The 15,640-nt window shown below is 33.9% G+C and overlaps 2 protein-coding genes across 3 annotated transcripts; one reads left to right on the top strand and one right to left on the bottom strand.

The window, feature by feature from the left end:
• Positions 1-1,428: 1,428 nt before the first annotated feature.
• LOC107860172 (ACT domain-containing protein ACR1) lies at positions 1,429-6,021 on the top strand. 2 transcript variants are annotated; one of them, XM_016705442.2, is made up of 8 exons: positions 1,429-1,750; positions 2,268-2,370; positions 2,858-2,903; positions 3,758-3,872; positions 4,076-4,143; positions 4,355-5,008; positions 5,139-5,243; positions 5,366-6,021. In XM_016705442.2, the coding sequence occupies exons 2-8, from the start codon at positions 2,297-2,299 to the stop codon at positions 5,762-5,764; spliced, it is 1,461 nt and encodes a 486-aa protein (XP_016560928.1). In that variant the 5' UTR covers positions 1,429-1,750; positions 2,268-2,296; the 3' UTR covers positions 5,765-6,021. The 2 variants fall into 2 exon arrangements, with proteins under 2 accessions (XP_016560928.1, XP_016560929.1); XM_016705443.2 differs by having other exon boundaries at positions 1,440-1,511.
• Positions 6,022-6,251: 230 nt separating this feature from the next.
• LOC107860173 lies at positions 6,252-10,746 on the bottom strand. Its single transcript, XM_016705444.2, has 3 exons — positions 9,733-10,746; positions 8,246-8,436; positions 6,252-7,108 (listed from the first exon to the last, which is right to left on the bottom strand). Exons 1-3 carry the CDS (start codon positions 10,298-10,300, stop codon positions 6,437-6,439), a joined length of 1,431 nt encoding a protein of 476 aa, XP_016560930.2. The 5' UTR covers positions 10,301-10,746; the 3' UTR covers positions 6,252-6,436.
• Positions 10,747-15,640: the final 4,894 nt, after the last annotated feature.

The following is a 15,640-nucleotide window of genomic DNA, read 5'->3' on the forward strand; positions in this document are numbered from 1 at the left end:
CCAACAATGTGCTTATAATTTGAGTTTAAACGTGTTCTAAGTGTACAATAAGAGGTTGGACTTATTAAATGATGTCGTTCGCGTGAATATCGCTATGGTTCTTTATGAAATTCAGGACAACAGACCATTGTATAGCTCTATTCAAATTCACTATACAATCAAATTCATAATGTGGTCCTCATACAAGTTTTTTCTTTGTTATCGTCGCTCAAGATTTCTGTATAAGCTTTCGCACGATGCTACGTTGTATAGGTCACATCAATATGCTCATAATTTGAGTTTAATCCTTGTAAGGAAATATCAGAGGTTTAACTTATTAAAAGACATTCGCGTGAACATCGCTATGATTCTTTCTGGAATTCAAAACAAGAAACCATTGTATAGCTCTAACAAAATTCACTTTACATTATTAAGTTATTGTCCGATGTATAGAGGGTCGCATGTAAAATAAAAATAGAAATTCTCTTATCATTTACGCTAATATTGTTCCTCTTTTTTTGTTGTTAAATGTATAATTTTATAGATAGTATTATTTGTAATCACATATTGATTATTGTGTAATTTTCTTAAATATTTTTTAAAGTACGCATTCATAAATATTATTTATCGCTATTATAGCCTTTCACATATTTTTTAGATTTGTTTGCACATGATTTAATTTATTTAGTAATCACTTATTTAAAATATAATTAAAATTAATTTTGAAAAGAATTTGTAAAGACATAAAACAGGCAAGTTACCAAAATTTTCAAATTGATTCATTAGATTGAAAACCATTGTTGTTGCAGGGATAATGAAGCAACAACGGATTAACTTATGTAGTCATAAAAAAATCTCATTATGAGTTAAATTTATAAAGATAAAAAAAGCTCATAAAGCAACACGTGTCATCATAAATCTTACAAACTCAAAAAACGATAGAACTTTTCGTAGTATGATTTGAGATACCATATTTATTTGTTAATAATAATATATATATATATATATATGTAAGACACACGTGCAAAGCATACTATATTTATAATCTTTTTTTCTCTCTCTATATGTATTCTATAACTTATATCTATATCTATAATTTATAATATATTAAACGTGTGAAGGGTCTTAGAAATGTCACTTTAACCTTTTGTCCTTTTTTAAAAGCTTTGTTTTAAACAAAATCGGCTTTAAGAATTCTAAATCAACTAAATTTGATTTTAAAAAGATTTAAAAGGTTTATAAATCTACATTTACATCTACAATATATTAAATCAATTAACTACTTGAAATTTCTGATGGTAAATATATATGTACTTATAATAAAATATATGTTTGAATTTTTTACACTTTATTAAAAACCTTCGTAATAAATAAAATTATTTAATTTTAAATAATCAAAAATTACAGGTGCGAGGAACGGCTAAACTAGTATAATTATAAGAGAAAAGAAGAGTAAAAGGGGGGAAATAAAAGGAGAAAAACATGAGGTGAAAGGGGAGGTTTCTTGTGGATGGGAAAAGGAAAAGGAAACAGTAAGTACGGATCTTCCCTCAGTTAGGAGAGCCACATAGTAATAATAAGAAGAAGAAGAATCACACAACACATAACATCTCTCCTCTCTCTCCTTATACTGTTTGATCCCCATTTTGACTCTGTCTCTTACTCCCCTTCCCTTCACATATATTACTATTTCTCTCTCTCTCTCTCTCTCTCTCTTAACACAAAATCTGAATTCTACATTGAAATTACAAGCTTATTCCACCGCTAAAAGGTAAAAGATGTTTAAGCCCAAATATTTTTTAATATCAAATTGTATGTATGTATCAATTCTTGGTCAAAATCTTTATTTGCATTCAACCTAGCTGGCTTTTGCTACGTTTATCAAAGTTCCAATTTTTTCTTCTTCTTGTGTTTTCTTATTCTTCTGCATCAAGAAATTAATAATGGGGGGAAAAGGGTTGGAAAATTCCTCCTTTTAAGTTGTGATCTCTTCGTATATTAATCTCTACTTCTTGTTATCATCATCAATTTCAATTTGGAGGTGTTATTCTTGGATAGATTATCACCATTTACCATTCAAATCTTTCTGTTAACGTGACAAAAACAAATTTGGCAGCTAGTTACCATTGTTCTTTTCTATCTTTTTTTTCAGCCCCACGCGTTACCGTTGTTTTTTTGTTATTCTGTTTTCTACTTTTTTATTCAAATACAGGCGGCTGCAAGTTGTATTGTATTGTTTATATATAAAAATGTGGATTTTCTCACGTTTGTCTGTTTTCATATCACAGAATAAAAGCAGCTTCGATCAAGAGAAAGCATGGAGATTGCTGCTTACAAACCCTATGGTGATCATGAGTTCGAATCACTCATTGAAAGAATTCACCCTCCCAGGTTTAGCTTTAACTCCCTACTCTTTCAATAATACTGCCATCTATTCCTTTGTTTCAATCTATGTCTGTCTGGTTTAATTTTGATTTGGCACGGGTATATAAAGTAAAAACATTTTTGAACGTCGTGGTTTTAAACTACAGATACGTGAATGTACTAAAATGATCTTTAATCTTGTAGCTTTGAACATGTTACATGCGTTAGAATTAGAGAGCGGCCAAGAAAGAAAAGAGACAATTGTTTTTGAACTACTTACAAGAAAGTAACACAAACATATTAAACGGACGGATCATCTGATTTGATTGTTACAGCAGTCTTTGACAAAGCTTTCATGTGTATGGAAGAGACGCTTATTTTCTTTAGTAATTTTCTTGGATTTAAGTTATAGCTTCTGTAAAGATTTCTGGCATTTTCATTAAGATTTGTGTAAATAACTTTTATACTGCTTAGAGATGTAAGCCCCCTTTTTTTTATTGCTTTGGCTTTTCAGGGTGTGTATTGATAATGATTCTTGCAGAGACAGCACTATTGTGAAGGTAAATAAAAATCATTATCAGTTAACTATTATTCTATCTGTCCCATTTTAATTGGAAATACTGATGGATATGTTAGATAATAACTTGGTTTAATTTGCTTTTTGTTGGTATAAGTTCGAGTATCCAACTAGTTAATGGATTCCATCTTAGATTCCAAAATAACTAAAGAAGGTATATACCGCCTAACATACAGGAGTATTAATTAATGGTAACTAGCCTATAAACCTGCATTACCATCGTTTAGTTAGGCGGTAATCAATTAAGTTAGGCGATAATTTTTTTTTTTTATATATATATATATTTCTCGTGTTGGTGCTTTAAGATTAATCCATGTGCGGATATAGATGAACAATTTTTAAATAGATGATAGTACTATAATTATACTAAATTAATTGCACTGGCCTCTCCTCAATTTCTCATCAGCAATTAATCCCATAGGAGGAATTTCGGAGAACCACAGGAAAAGCTAATGATTGCCTACTGCAGCTGTTTATGGTATTGCTAATTACAATGCTAATTATTTAATCATACAAGAAGACTTTCTTATAGGGTCCACTATCGTTATGGTATTGTGAATATTTTTTGTTGTGAAAGAACTAGGAAATGCTACATTAGTTGATAAAAGACGACTTTTAAGTAGGAGATTCTCATCCAGTTCTTGTGTTGTGTAACTAAAAAGCTAAAAGAGAACTGGAATTTGGTTTCTGCTAAGTTTAACTGTGCAGCGCTGCAATTTCTGCTGTGTAATAGTGGACTAAGACGAGTATAAATTGAGCGATATGGACATTCATACAGCGCAAAGTTTGCATGAAAATGGAATATGAGACATAGTTATTGTTACTTTTGGACCACAGGTTGATAGTGCGAACAAACACGGTATATTGCTGGAGATGGTCCAAGTGCTGACGGATCTGGACCTACTGATTCTAAGATCATACATATGCTCTGATGGTGGCTGGTTAATGGATGGTTAGTTCTCCTTTTCCTCTATACCTTTTCTCATCTCACCACTCACTTCAACTTCTTTCCCAAAACAAATCAAGAAAACGTACAGCTGGTTTGAATATTATAATCCAATATAAAATGCAAGTAACAACTTTCTGATCTATATCTGAGTCATTCACAACTATATGTGTTTTTTTTTAAAATTTTTTTGGTTATATCTTTACCAGTTTTCCACGTGACTGACCAACTTGGAAACAAAATCACTGACGAAAGCCTCATCCACTACATCGAACAGGTTAGTCTATGCTTTATTCACTTGATTAAAGTACTTCCAAGAAAACCATTTAGTGGATATTAAGATGAGGCCTATAGTTTCCCCAGTTCTATTTTGAAAAAGAAAAAAGAAATGTGTGCTGGCTGCTGTAGTCCAAAAATATACTAGTATATATGTTTCTGTTTTTCATTTTTCAAATTAACATTTAACTCACAAGCTTAGTTTCTGACAGGCTATTTGCGCTAGTAGAAGAGGGCCCAGGGAAGTCCAAGCATCTGTTGGTAGATATGTAAGGCCCAGGCATGTCTCAATGGAGCACACAGCTATGGAGATGACGGCGACAGATAGACCAGGACTATTTTCTGAGATATCTGCTGTGCTGGCTGAGTTGGGATGCCACGTCTCTGGTGCCGTGGCATGGACACATAACAATCGAGCAGCATGCATCGTTTACATGGAAGATGAACTGAAGCATGGGACAATGCTGGATCCCTATCGAGTGGCCCAAATACAGGCCCAACTGGAGAATGTTGTTGAGGCCCACCATTATGAAGGAGAGCGACAAAGTGTGAGGTTGGCTGCCCCTGCACCTAGCCAGACCCATACAGAAAGGCGGCTCCATCAGTTGATGGCTGCTGACAGAGACTATGAACAATGTTGTTCTTGTGGTTATGACTCAAGTGAAGATGTAGCACAGAGGCAGAAGGAGGGATGTAATAGCACAGAAGTGAAGATAGAAAACTGCAAGGAGAAGGGCTACTCCATTGTTACTGTGAGGAGTATAGACAGACCCAAATTGCTATTTGACACCATCTGCACCTTGACAGACTTGCAATATGTTGTATTCCATGCCTCCATCAGCTCTTTTGAATCCATTGCCTTTCAGGTAATCTGTTACTTTTGCCCTTTCTGTAACTGATCCCGCAAAGTCCTAGTGTGGTTCAGGTCCAGGCACTACCAAAGTCAAAAAATACACTCTTTGTTTTGACTCTCCTCGTATGCATGAAAAATCACAGGAATACTATGTGAGACACCAGAATGGATGGACTTTGGATTCAGAAAGTGAAAGAAGTCGAATGACCCAAAATCTGAAGGCTGCCACTGAGAGGAGAGTATCCCATGTACGTTTTTGATATGAATTAACTAGCATAGCGTTTACTGTACTATCTTTCATAGTATATACTTCCCTCTCCCCTATAACGAAGTGCACCAACAATATCAAGTTATTATACAATCTGTACAGGGATTGAGGCTGGATGTTACTACTCAAAACAGGGTAGGATTGTTAGCAGATGTCACGAGAGTGTTTCGGGAGAATGGATTATCCATAAGCAGGGCTGAGATTGGGGTACAGGGAGAGCAAGCAGTTGGCACATTCTATGTAAAAGATACTTCAGGGCAAGCTGTTAATCCAGAAACCTTGGAGATAGTAAGACGAGAAATTGGAGGCACTGTCCTGGTGGCAAATGAATTCTCAGGGAGGCCATCTTCTCAACCATCTACTTCGTCAAATACAAGCCCTAGCATAAGCATAAGCAGTAGCAGCGGCAAGCAAGACGACAAACCTGGCTTCTCATTAGGAAGCATGTTTTGGTCTCAACTTGAGTGGCTTTCCAGCAATTTCAGACCTATAAAATCCTAAGATTCCAAGTAGTAATCTGAAGACCCTAGTGTGTTTATGCCATATTGCAAGTAAATAGCAACATCCATCTGTAAATAATTAGTAACTCTTGTAGATAACAATAGACAAACGGTACAATGTACGTATCTTAGCAGCACAAAACCATTGGAAGTTCGTCAACCAGTGGTGCATCTATCAACTACTCCCCCCTCTTCTAACATGTATCTGCAAACTGGGAACTGATGAAAGGGAAAGTGACATCCTATGAACTCCATTTAACGTCTGTCTTAATCAGTGGACTGGATCTAGCTTAGGCGAAGCTAAAAGGTCAAGTCTCGCTAAGCTGGAGGCGACACCTAAACTTAACGAGTGAAGAAGATCTGACTCATGAAACTATTTTTTAACGATTTCACAGGTCAATTTATATTAAACTCGACAATTGTATTAGGAATTGATCTTCTTTTGAGTCATGCTCATATAGTGACATAAGTAGGAAGACACCATCAGATCATCAAGGAGGCGTTACTGAAGCTGCATTAGCATAATAACAGGAGCAACCCAATCGTTATTCGGTATGCATTCTATGTACAAACAGTTTGGGAGACAGCGCAGAGCACAGGCTGGAGGATAGGGAATAGCTATTCACAACAATAAATGAGAGGAACGACAACTATATTTAAATCTTACATAAGTTCATGCCACCTCAAGGTCATCAATATCCAGCCAATCATTTGATTCTTTGATATCAGAGTTCTGCACATTTTCCTTAACAGAACCAATCTGATTGACAGAGCTGGTATCTCTAGACAAGTCAGGGGAGCTTTTCTTCAACTGGACCCAATCTTGCGAGTCCTTATCAGAACTGTAAACTACTTTCTTTGATTTTGTAGGCTTATCAGAATCATCCTCTTCAAGATCACTGAAAGACACATCCTCATCATCCTCAAAGGACATACTGGTTTTACTTGTACCTGTAATTTCCGTGTTTTCTTCCTTTAACCAATCATCAGCATCCTCTTCATCACTATCCTCCAACTTAGACGCTGATGCAGATTGCAATTTTTCATCTTTGCTTCGGGTAATAGGTCCTCCAACCACAAGTTTATCAACTGTTTGATTTTCATCAATGTCAGGGTGCACGTCGATGACAGAGTCGGCAACTGTAGATGAAGTGGCAACATCCACACTAGACATGTCTTGAACCACATCCTTAGACAGAGCAGCGGACGGGGCAGCAAGCATCTCCTCACGTTGAAAACCAACCCCCTCAGTTGATTCAAAAGTTTTCTCCTTTGACAAATCTTTTTCTATTGGCTTGATTCGCTTATGTAACTCTTGCGCCAATGAGGCTCTGGCTTTGACTACCTGCTCACAGAATCAGCATTTTCAAAGGTTAACAACAACTATTCTCAAGTACGAGAAATAACAGGCACGCTTAGGTAATTGTTTGATTTTAACAAGGGCATGCTTTGTTCATATGCCAACTAACCAAGCACGAGCAATCGCTCTGCTTTACTATTGGATCCATACTCATTATATAGATGGACAGATTATAGTTTCCCTACCTACTCATCAACACGCACAACTATTGTATGATACACATTAATGGTACACAGTAGGGGGGTCAGGGGGTCAACAAGAAGCCCAAAATATCACAGGAAGCTCACCAGAAAAACTGTGAACATCAAGTAATGCAATCAGAAGTACAACCTTGAAGCTTTCAAATGCCAAAAGAGCGGAGATGATAGAGGAGCAGAAGAATTTCCAAGCAGCAAAATAAAAAAGAAGGAAAGATTTGTAGCGAAAAGACAGATAGGAAGATTTTTCGACTAACTTCCCCTGAATAGCCAAGTGGCAATATGGCATCAATATAATGAGCATGTAAAGTAACACGAGACCTACTTTACAACAAGGATACTTCTCACTGTGCTCCTTCAGACTTACTCAATTATCCATCATAAATAGTGACACGAGCTACTTTACAGTAAGAGTTGTGCACATCTTAGTTCCACATTTCTTGAGATTATCTTAGTGTGCACATCTTAGTCCCACGTTTCTTGAGACTATCTTAGTCCAATTCTACCATAAAAACTCCAGTACATATTTCATAACCAGCCCAGACAAAAGATGACCTTAATGGAGATTGTATGAGTGAACTGCCGACCTAATCAAAGAGGAAAAAAAAGGATGAAAAATTTGACTAACTCGAAAAAAGAACATTTAACTACTGACCTTCCATTCATTAAATCCTAATCAGCCTCTCTCTAGATCCAACAACACATCCATTAAACTACATTTTACTCATTAGGAACCAGGAGAAATTGTTGTCATAAACCAATGAGTCAAAAGTGGTAAGTTATGCATGGAACATCTTTTACTACCTTTGCAGATAAAGCATTTTTTTCCTTTGATAAAAGAACAAAAAAAGTGCATCATTTCAAGTGCTAAATAGATCGTAAATGAGAAATGGAACCATTACTAGCATTGCATGCACCACCTTACCTGGGGTGTGGATAAAAGTTCAGCATCTTGTTTATCCAGTCTAGGGTGTAGGAGAACAAAGTAAATCTCCCAAAAGCGAGCCTCACTCATGTAACCTGGGCAGAGTTCAATTCTCAAAGCGGCCAGTCTTGGAGCAAGACTCTCAACAGCTAATGCATGCTCTTGTTGTGCATCAGACAAGTCAAAATCCACTGTAACAGATAAAGCTACATGCTTAGATATTCCATCTTCAAATATATGTAATGCAGAGCATACATTACACAGTAACTGTGAAAAAGAGTTACAGTCATGCATGATGATAACCAATAGTCTATAATGTCTATATAAAGATTTTGATATTCGCAAGCAAAGCAGCACCACAGAAAACATGCAATGGGATATTTAAGAGGAAGAATGTGTATATGATACATGAAGGAAGGATCAACAATTTGAAAAATTGATCTAAAAGCGGCAGTCAATAGTGATTTGGTGTCATCAACTAATATATCAAAGATGTTAAGTCATCTGTTAGAGTGTCTTTCAGACTTTAACCATTCATGTAAGTAGGCAGAAAAAATACCTCTTCAATTCCTAAATAAGAAAATGAAAGTGAGAAAGGGAGTCGGCATATTTACATGTCACCAACATAATGGGAGTATTCATAAAACTTACAAGAAAAAGCATCCGTTTGACTGCTGGACATGCAAAAGAAATGTGCACAAAGTTAGCAACTTTATTTTTTTCTAGAAAGGTAAAGTTCACAAAGCAATTTTTAATCCTCTACTTTCAAGTATCCCAAACAAGCAGTGCACTCTTTACCTCTATTCATGTTTTTTTGGCAATTAAAACAACCCCTACTCAAGTTCTTTTAATATTTATTTTGAATTCCATTAAATACTTGAATCCACAAATTTCATTTCCTAGGACAATGTTTTACGACTAACCAAGAAGGAATTTCAATTTCTCTGATCCCCTAATTCAGATTTGAAATATAAAATTAACAGTACCACAATAATTAACAATCACTTATCCTATGCTTGATTTTGCAAAACCAACGGATTCAGATCAGTGCCGCAGTCTTAGAACCCCAGTTAGAGGAATCCTGCATTAATCAAATTGAAACCTAAATAAAGCTTCCACATTTCTATCTTTGAGCTGCTACCTAATACTTATAGTGTTAACTTAATGACCAGTGTGAATTGATGGGTAATCTTTCACAAGCTACAAATCTCCAAGAGTATATTTAACCTTTGAAATCTGCTTGTTATCCAACAATTTCATTTCATATCATCTTCAGTTAGGAAAGAAAAATATGCTCACGTTCAAGCCAATAAGCCATGCTGTATGACGCCTAAGCAGTCCAAACACTTAAAAAAAGGTTCATCATAGAGCATTCTAATAACCAAAATCAGTTTTGCACACAGTAATGAGTACTGATATAAACAAGAAAAATCGCAACGAAAGAAAACATTGCAGGCTTAAAATTTGATAAATATAGAAAAAGATACCTTCATCGTCTTCATCATCGAGCAAAGGGAAATCCAACCAAGTCTCAGGATGCATAGCAATGTCCCTTACAAAAGCCACTACTTCCTCAGTAACACCAACTGCACCTCTACCTGGATCTTCCTCCTCCTCCTCTCCCAGTTGCAGTAAGTTAGACGCCATTTTAGTGATCTCCGATACAGGAATATTCTTGGAAAACTTAGATATCCCACTCTTAAATCTACCCCCGATTTCAATAATATCGCTTCTTAAACCCGCGATCCCCGCAGGATCCGATTCCTCTTCATCTGGATCCAGTAGAGTCTTATCGGGTTCGGATTGTGGCGGTGGGGCCAGGAAAGAAGCCACTCCCCAAAATTGACGGGTTAGGGTTTTGGTCAGCTCAGATATGTCCTCCTTAACGCCGCGTGACGGCGATACTGGCGATGAATCATCAACATCAACATCAACATCAACTGTTTGTTGCTTCTGTGTGGTTGGTTGATCAGTAGAGTGATGGTGATTGGGACTTGAAACGACGTCGTCCTCGAGTCTGAGAGTGTTGGCAATGGATCTAGCAAACCATGACATTGTAAGATGAGGGTTTTACAGTTCGCCGGTGAAGACTAATTTGGTTAAGACAGTTGCCAACTTCGCAATCGATAAGCAAATATGAGCTAAACGAGAGACAAGTACAACCAAGACAGCTACTACGTCGTCGTTTTCAGACCGCCTAACTAATAATTGGTGTTTGTTCCTCCAAAACTTATATTTAAAATAAAAATATTTTTCTACCGAAATTGTGAAACTAGAATGGGACGTTCTTATTTGATTGAAAAATACTTTTTGCAAAATATTGATTTCCCTCTTTTGCAAAAACTTTTTTCTTCAAAATATTTAACAGTAGCTACATAGCATGTACAGTAAATAATTACACCGGTTACTTATTATTATATTATTACTAAGTGATTTAATAAAGTAAAGCATATGCTTCTATTAATTAATCATAAATAAGTGATAATAATGTATACTCAAACATATATCATGTAGTAATTATATTGAAATATAAATTATAACAACACATGCTCAATTGAATTTGGGAAATGTAGGGAATATGTAGACCTTAGGATGAAGTAGAGAGGTTGTTTCGAAAGATCTTAGCTTGAGTATAGCAAATTTCAATAGGTATGAAAATGTAAATGATAATGACAAAAACATAGTTAGTAATAATGAGACGGTAACAAAAATAAAATAATGTAATAGTCAAAACATAAGAAGCAATAGATGACAATAAAAAAAATAAATTAAGACCTACAAAAATAAAGTTAATACTATGATAAGTACCGTCAAAATTAAATCTATCAAAAAATAAGTCTACGCTCACTTTCAATTAATTTTTTATCCTAATGCACGATCTCGACGTACTCCATCTAATTAATTACTTTTTTGTTGTTCACTTTGCTAGGAGGCGTCCCATGTACCTATGGATTTGAAAATAAATTTCTAATCCAATGAATGAATCGTTATGATAAGTCGACAAAACTGATGGCTCATTTTCCTGTCGAGCCAACAACTAATTATATGCTGATTTAGTTTTTTAAGCATATGATGTTTTGTCTGCTATAATTCAATTGATCTCACTAATTTATCCCCACAACTCAAATGAAAATACTGAGGAGCTTATTAGGCTAACAAGATAGAGGAATTTTCACGGATAGTGATCCATGTTTTGAAAACTATCTATAAATATCATTTTTATTTTTATTTTTATTTTTAGGATAAAAGTATCACTCAACTATTTTTATTTTCCTCAAAATATATTTGACACTTCAAAAATATTTCTTCTCTCCTAGTTGGCATGCCATGTCATTAAAATTTCTTTTATATATATATATATATATACTAATAAATAGATTTATTTAACTAAATTTTGTCCTACTTTTTAAAAAAATAAATACACATGATATATTTATCATTGTGAAACAATTTAATTATGTACTTTAAATTTTGTACTTATTTTCTCTTTCTCGAAAAATAGAATATAAATTATATTAATATTTATTCGATACGAGAAAAATTATTATATCACATGATAAAATTATTAGATAATCACACAACTTAAGGAAAATAATTCCTCTGGTAATGTTATGCACATTACTTATCAATGAAGTAGTTTGTGTCTAAGTGTACTCATAAAGCTAAAATTTCCATTATTTTATTTGATACTTTTCAAAGTTTTTGTAATTTATTTATTTCACCACTTAATAATATTTTTAAAGCTCAAGGTATTTATATGAATTAGTACTAATTTAATATCTTTTGATTATTTATTTCATCTACTAAAGATTCTTACAAGGTAAAGAAATAAAAAGATGGCTTTCAGATTTTCATATAAGTATTAAATGTACTATTTTTGAAGGAAAGAAACGTTATTTATTCATGAAACAAATTAAATTTTTTAAAAATATTAACAAAATGAACTAATATTACAAATAAATCTTTAAAATAGTACTCAACCAATTATCGCTTGTTTTTTGTGTGTTTAGGATGAGGAAAGGATATAAATTGACATTTAATTATATAATAAGATAAATATAGTGTATTAGAAATAAAAAATAATATGAAAAAATTAAATTAAAAAAAATATATTTCTGTTTTCTAAAGTTTTTTGCCTATATTAATTTTGCAGATTTATTTGATTTGTTTATGAAATTTACGTGGGGAAAATCCGCAAGACTTCATTTTTTTTACTATCTTTTTATCAAAAAGATCTTGTTTAAAATTTTGTAGGAGACTACATGCAAATTAAAATTTTCAGATGATAATTACCTTTAAGATTTCTTTAACAAATTTTGTTTGAGAAAAAAAATAGATTTTCTCCTTCAAATTGTGTTTGATAGAAAAAATTATAGGTTTTTCATCGAATTAGTTTGATTGAAAAACTTGTAGAGAATTAGGATACTGATAATTTTTTTTGCAAATTCTAATTTTTATTTTACGGAATTTAGATTTTTCTTGTAGTTTATAAGATGTGGGTTTAAGTAAATGAATTTGAAGAGTTAAATAAGTTTATTATTAAGAAAATAAGATTTTAACAATATGGCATGCCAAGTAGGCGAGAAGAAGGTTTTTAAAGTGTTAGTATTTTTTTATGAAAAATAGAGATAGTTGGGTGATATTCTTGTTCTATAAAACTAAAAGTGATATTTATGGGTAATTGCTAAAACATGAATGACTATCTATGAAAATTACTCTACCAAGATATTATAAAACTTTATTGACATATCTTTTAGAGAGCAAACTTAAGGGATTTATTTATCGAAATAACATTTCGCCTACATGAGGACAAAGTCAGAAAAAACACAGCAAAGAATTTTATTTCTGTAGATTAGTTAGACTACTAAGTTTCTGATGATTTTTACGGTCAATTTCCAACTTGTTTGGGCTTCAAGTATGTTCAGTTAACAAAATAATCAATTAACGAGGAGTACAAAATCATTTTTGAACTCCCTTTATGCCCATATTAGATTATAGCCTTGTGATCCCTGTGGCAGTGTATGGATGGGTATTGACCGAGTAAATTCCTGATATTATCACTCAACTTAGGGAAATATCTCAATAAAGTTATTTATCTTTTTTTTGGTTTCAATAATATCATCGAACTTTATGTATTTTTCTTAAAAATCAATAATTGCTAAAATTGACTCAAAAAATGAGAGAAAAATAATCAAAAAGTCCGTTAAAGTTTGCACTTTGAATTTAAATGATCCTTGTTAGTTAACAATTCGAAATATTAATAACTTTCCAACTATAAAACTTAGTGAGTATAATCTTCTGCAACTTCTAACTAGAGAAAATTGAAGAATAGGTGTATTTTAAGTCTTGAATGAAGGATTGGTGACATTGATCAACAGATAGGGTCAAACATTATTAGAAAACTTGATCAAGTTAATTGTGAAGTTGATTAATATTTTCAAAACTTTCTAATCTTTTCAAAAATACAAATCAACCCAACCCACTCCCTCTCCAATCCAAATCAACCACTCTCTCCTCTCTCTCGATAGCTTCTCTCAACTCTCTTCCAACCAACAGTTCTGCAAAATTTCTCCCTTCAACTCCCGACGATAAATAGTTGGGCTTCGAGTTCCCCTCTTCAATTCAATCAACCTGTCTCTTATCCCTCTCTCGACAACTTCTCTCAACTCTCTCCCAACCAACTGTTCTGCAAATTTGTCATTTCAATCCTCGGCTACTTCAACATCCGACTACAAATAGCGACTTCAATCGACGTGACAACCTTACTTTCCGGCCACAACAGCTTCGAATTCTTCATCGGTCCTTTTCTTCTTTCACAAGTAAAAATTTATGAAGTTTTTAGTCTTGAAGAAAACGAGGAACTCGAGCCAACTTCTCTTGTAGTATTGGTTAACAATTTCAATATTTGTTGCACTAATTTGAAATGCGGTCTGAATAAAACCCTAATTTTTTGTATTTCTTCTCTTCTCTTTTCGAAGTGAATTATGACATTTTGTTGTTTGTTGCATTTTTTTGAAGTTTGATTTTTATTGTTTGTGTTTATAAAAACAAAAGGACAATTTGATTTGATTTGTTCTGTTCTTGTTCTTGGTAAAAATAGTGAAATTGCTATTTTTTGTTTGACAAAATCGTGCTACTGTTTTCTTCGACAAATTACCCATTTGGTGCAACAAATTAACCATCTGATGCAACCGATTTATCATATGATGCAACAGATCAACCATCTGATGCACCAGAGGAACCATCAGATTAGAATTCTTATGCAACAGATTAATAATCTGATGCAACAGCTTTACCATATGTTGCAACAGATTAAGCTTCGGATAAAAAATCTGATGCAACTAATTAACCATATAGTGTAATGGAAGAACCATCAAATTAATGATTTGATGCAACAGATGAACCTCCTGTTGGATAAAATCCTACCAACTCTTCCTACAGGAAAAGTCCAAGACTTGATTTTTCCAACTGATCATTCATCTGCCGCGATAGACGACCCTATGTTAGAATAAATCTAAACAATATTGATCGTTGATAACTGTTCCAACAGATCATTCATGTGTTGCAACAGATGTCTGACCTGTTGCACAGACCATTCATTTTTCTCAGCAGATGAGTGATATGTTTTGGATTGTCACAACAGATTACTCAGCCGTTGCTATAGATTATTTAACTGTTCCAACAGATCACTCATATGTTGACACAGATGATGTCACAACAGTTGTGTGATTTGTTGAACAGACCATTCATCTGTCTTAAAAGATGAGTGGTATGTTTTGTATTGTTGCAACAGATTACTCATCCGCTGCAACAGTTTGGTTATATGCGGCAAAAGATGTACTACCTAGTGCAACAGAACGGTGATCTGTTGCAACTGTTATTTTACTATTTTGCTTGTTTGATTTACTGTTATTTTTTTAACAATGCATTAATCAACAATAATATATTATTTTATGTTCCTGTTAATTTTAGATAATATGGTTCCCAAAAGAATAGAAACCGAATCAAGTCCAAGTAAAGGAACAAGTGAAGCGGCTAGGCTACATCCACCACTCTATGAGATTGCATTACAAGCGTTATCTCAATCGAAAGCAGAATATGATGAACATGGGGAGGAAGAATGTTTCAAAAGAGATGATGCAGATGCTAATAACCCTTCCATCGAACAGCTGATCAAAGCCTTCTGCATTGATCGTTATCATGTGAGAATACAGTGCGATGGTGTCGCAGATTTAACGGGTGATTTCGTGGTAAAGTCAACCATGGGAAAATATTTCGACGCCTTCAGAAAAATACTTCGAGAACAAAAATTGGATGCTTATTTTAGGGACAGCTGCTTTGGGAAATATCTTCATTTGCCAGAGGACAACAATGCTCGTTTCCAAATGAAAATGG

The sequence above is a fragment of the Capsicum annuum genome, chromosome 2 (genome assembly GCF_002878395.1).
Source record: "Capsicum annuum cultivar UCD-10X-F1 chromosome 2, UCD10Xv1.1, whole genome shotgun sequence".
Lineage (NCBI taxonomy): Eukaryota > Viridiplantae > Streptophyta > Magnoliopsida > Solanales > Solanaceae > Capsicum > Capsicum annuum.

Excerpts from the sequence above, each read along its gene's own strand:
- LOC107860172 (XM_016705442.2), top strand. The coding sequence starts at position 2,297 with ATGGAGATTGCTGCTTACAAACCCTATGGTGATCATGAGTTCGAATCA. Across the intron at positions 3,873-4,075 it reads TGGTGGCTGGTTAATGGATG|TTTTCCACGTGACTGACCAA; the intron begins GTTAGTTCTCCT and ends TATCTTTACCAG. Across the intron at positions 4,144-4,354 it reads TCATCCACTACATCGAACAG|GCTATTTGCGCTAGTAGAAG; the intron begins GTTAGTCTATGC and ends AGTTTCTGACAG.
- LOC107860173 (XM_016705444.2), bottom strand. The coding sequence starts at position 10,300 with ATGTCATGGTTTGCTAGATCCATTGCCAACACTCTCAGACTCGAGGAC. Across the intron at positions 8,437-9,732 it reads CGATGATGAAGACGATGAAG|TGGATTTTGACTTGTCTGAT; the intron begins GTATCTTTTTCT and ends TATCTGTTACAG. Across the intron at positions 7,109-8,245 it reads AACTTTTATCCACACCCCAG|GTAGTCAAAGCCAGAGCCTC; the intron begins GTAAGGTGGTGC and ends TTCTGTGAGCAG.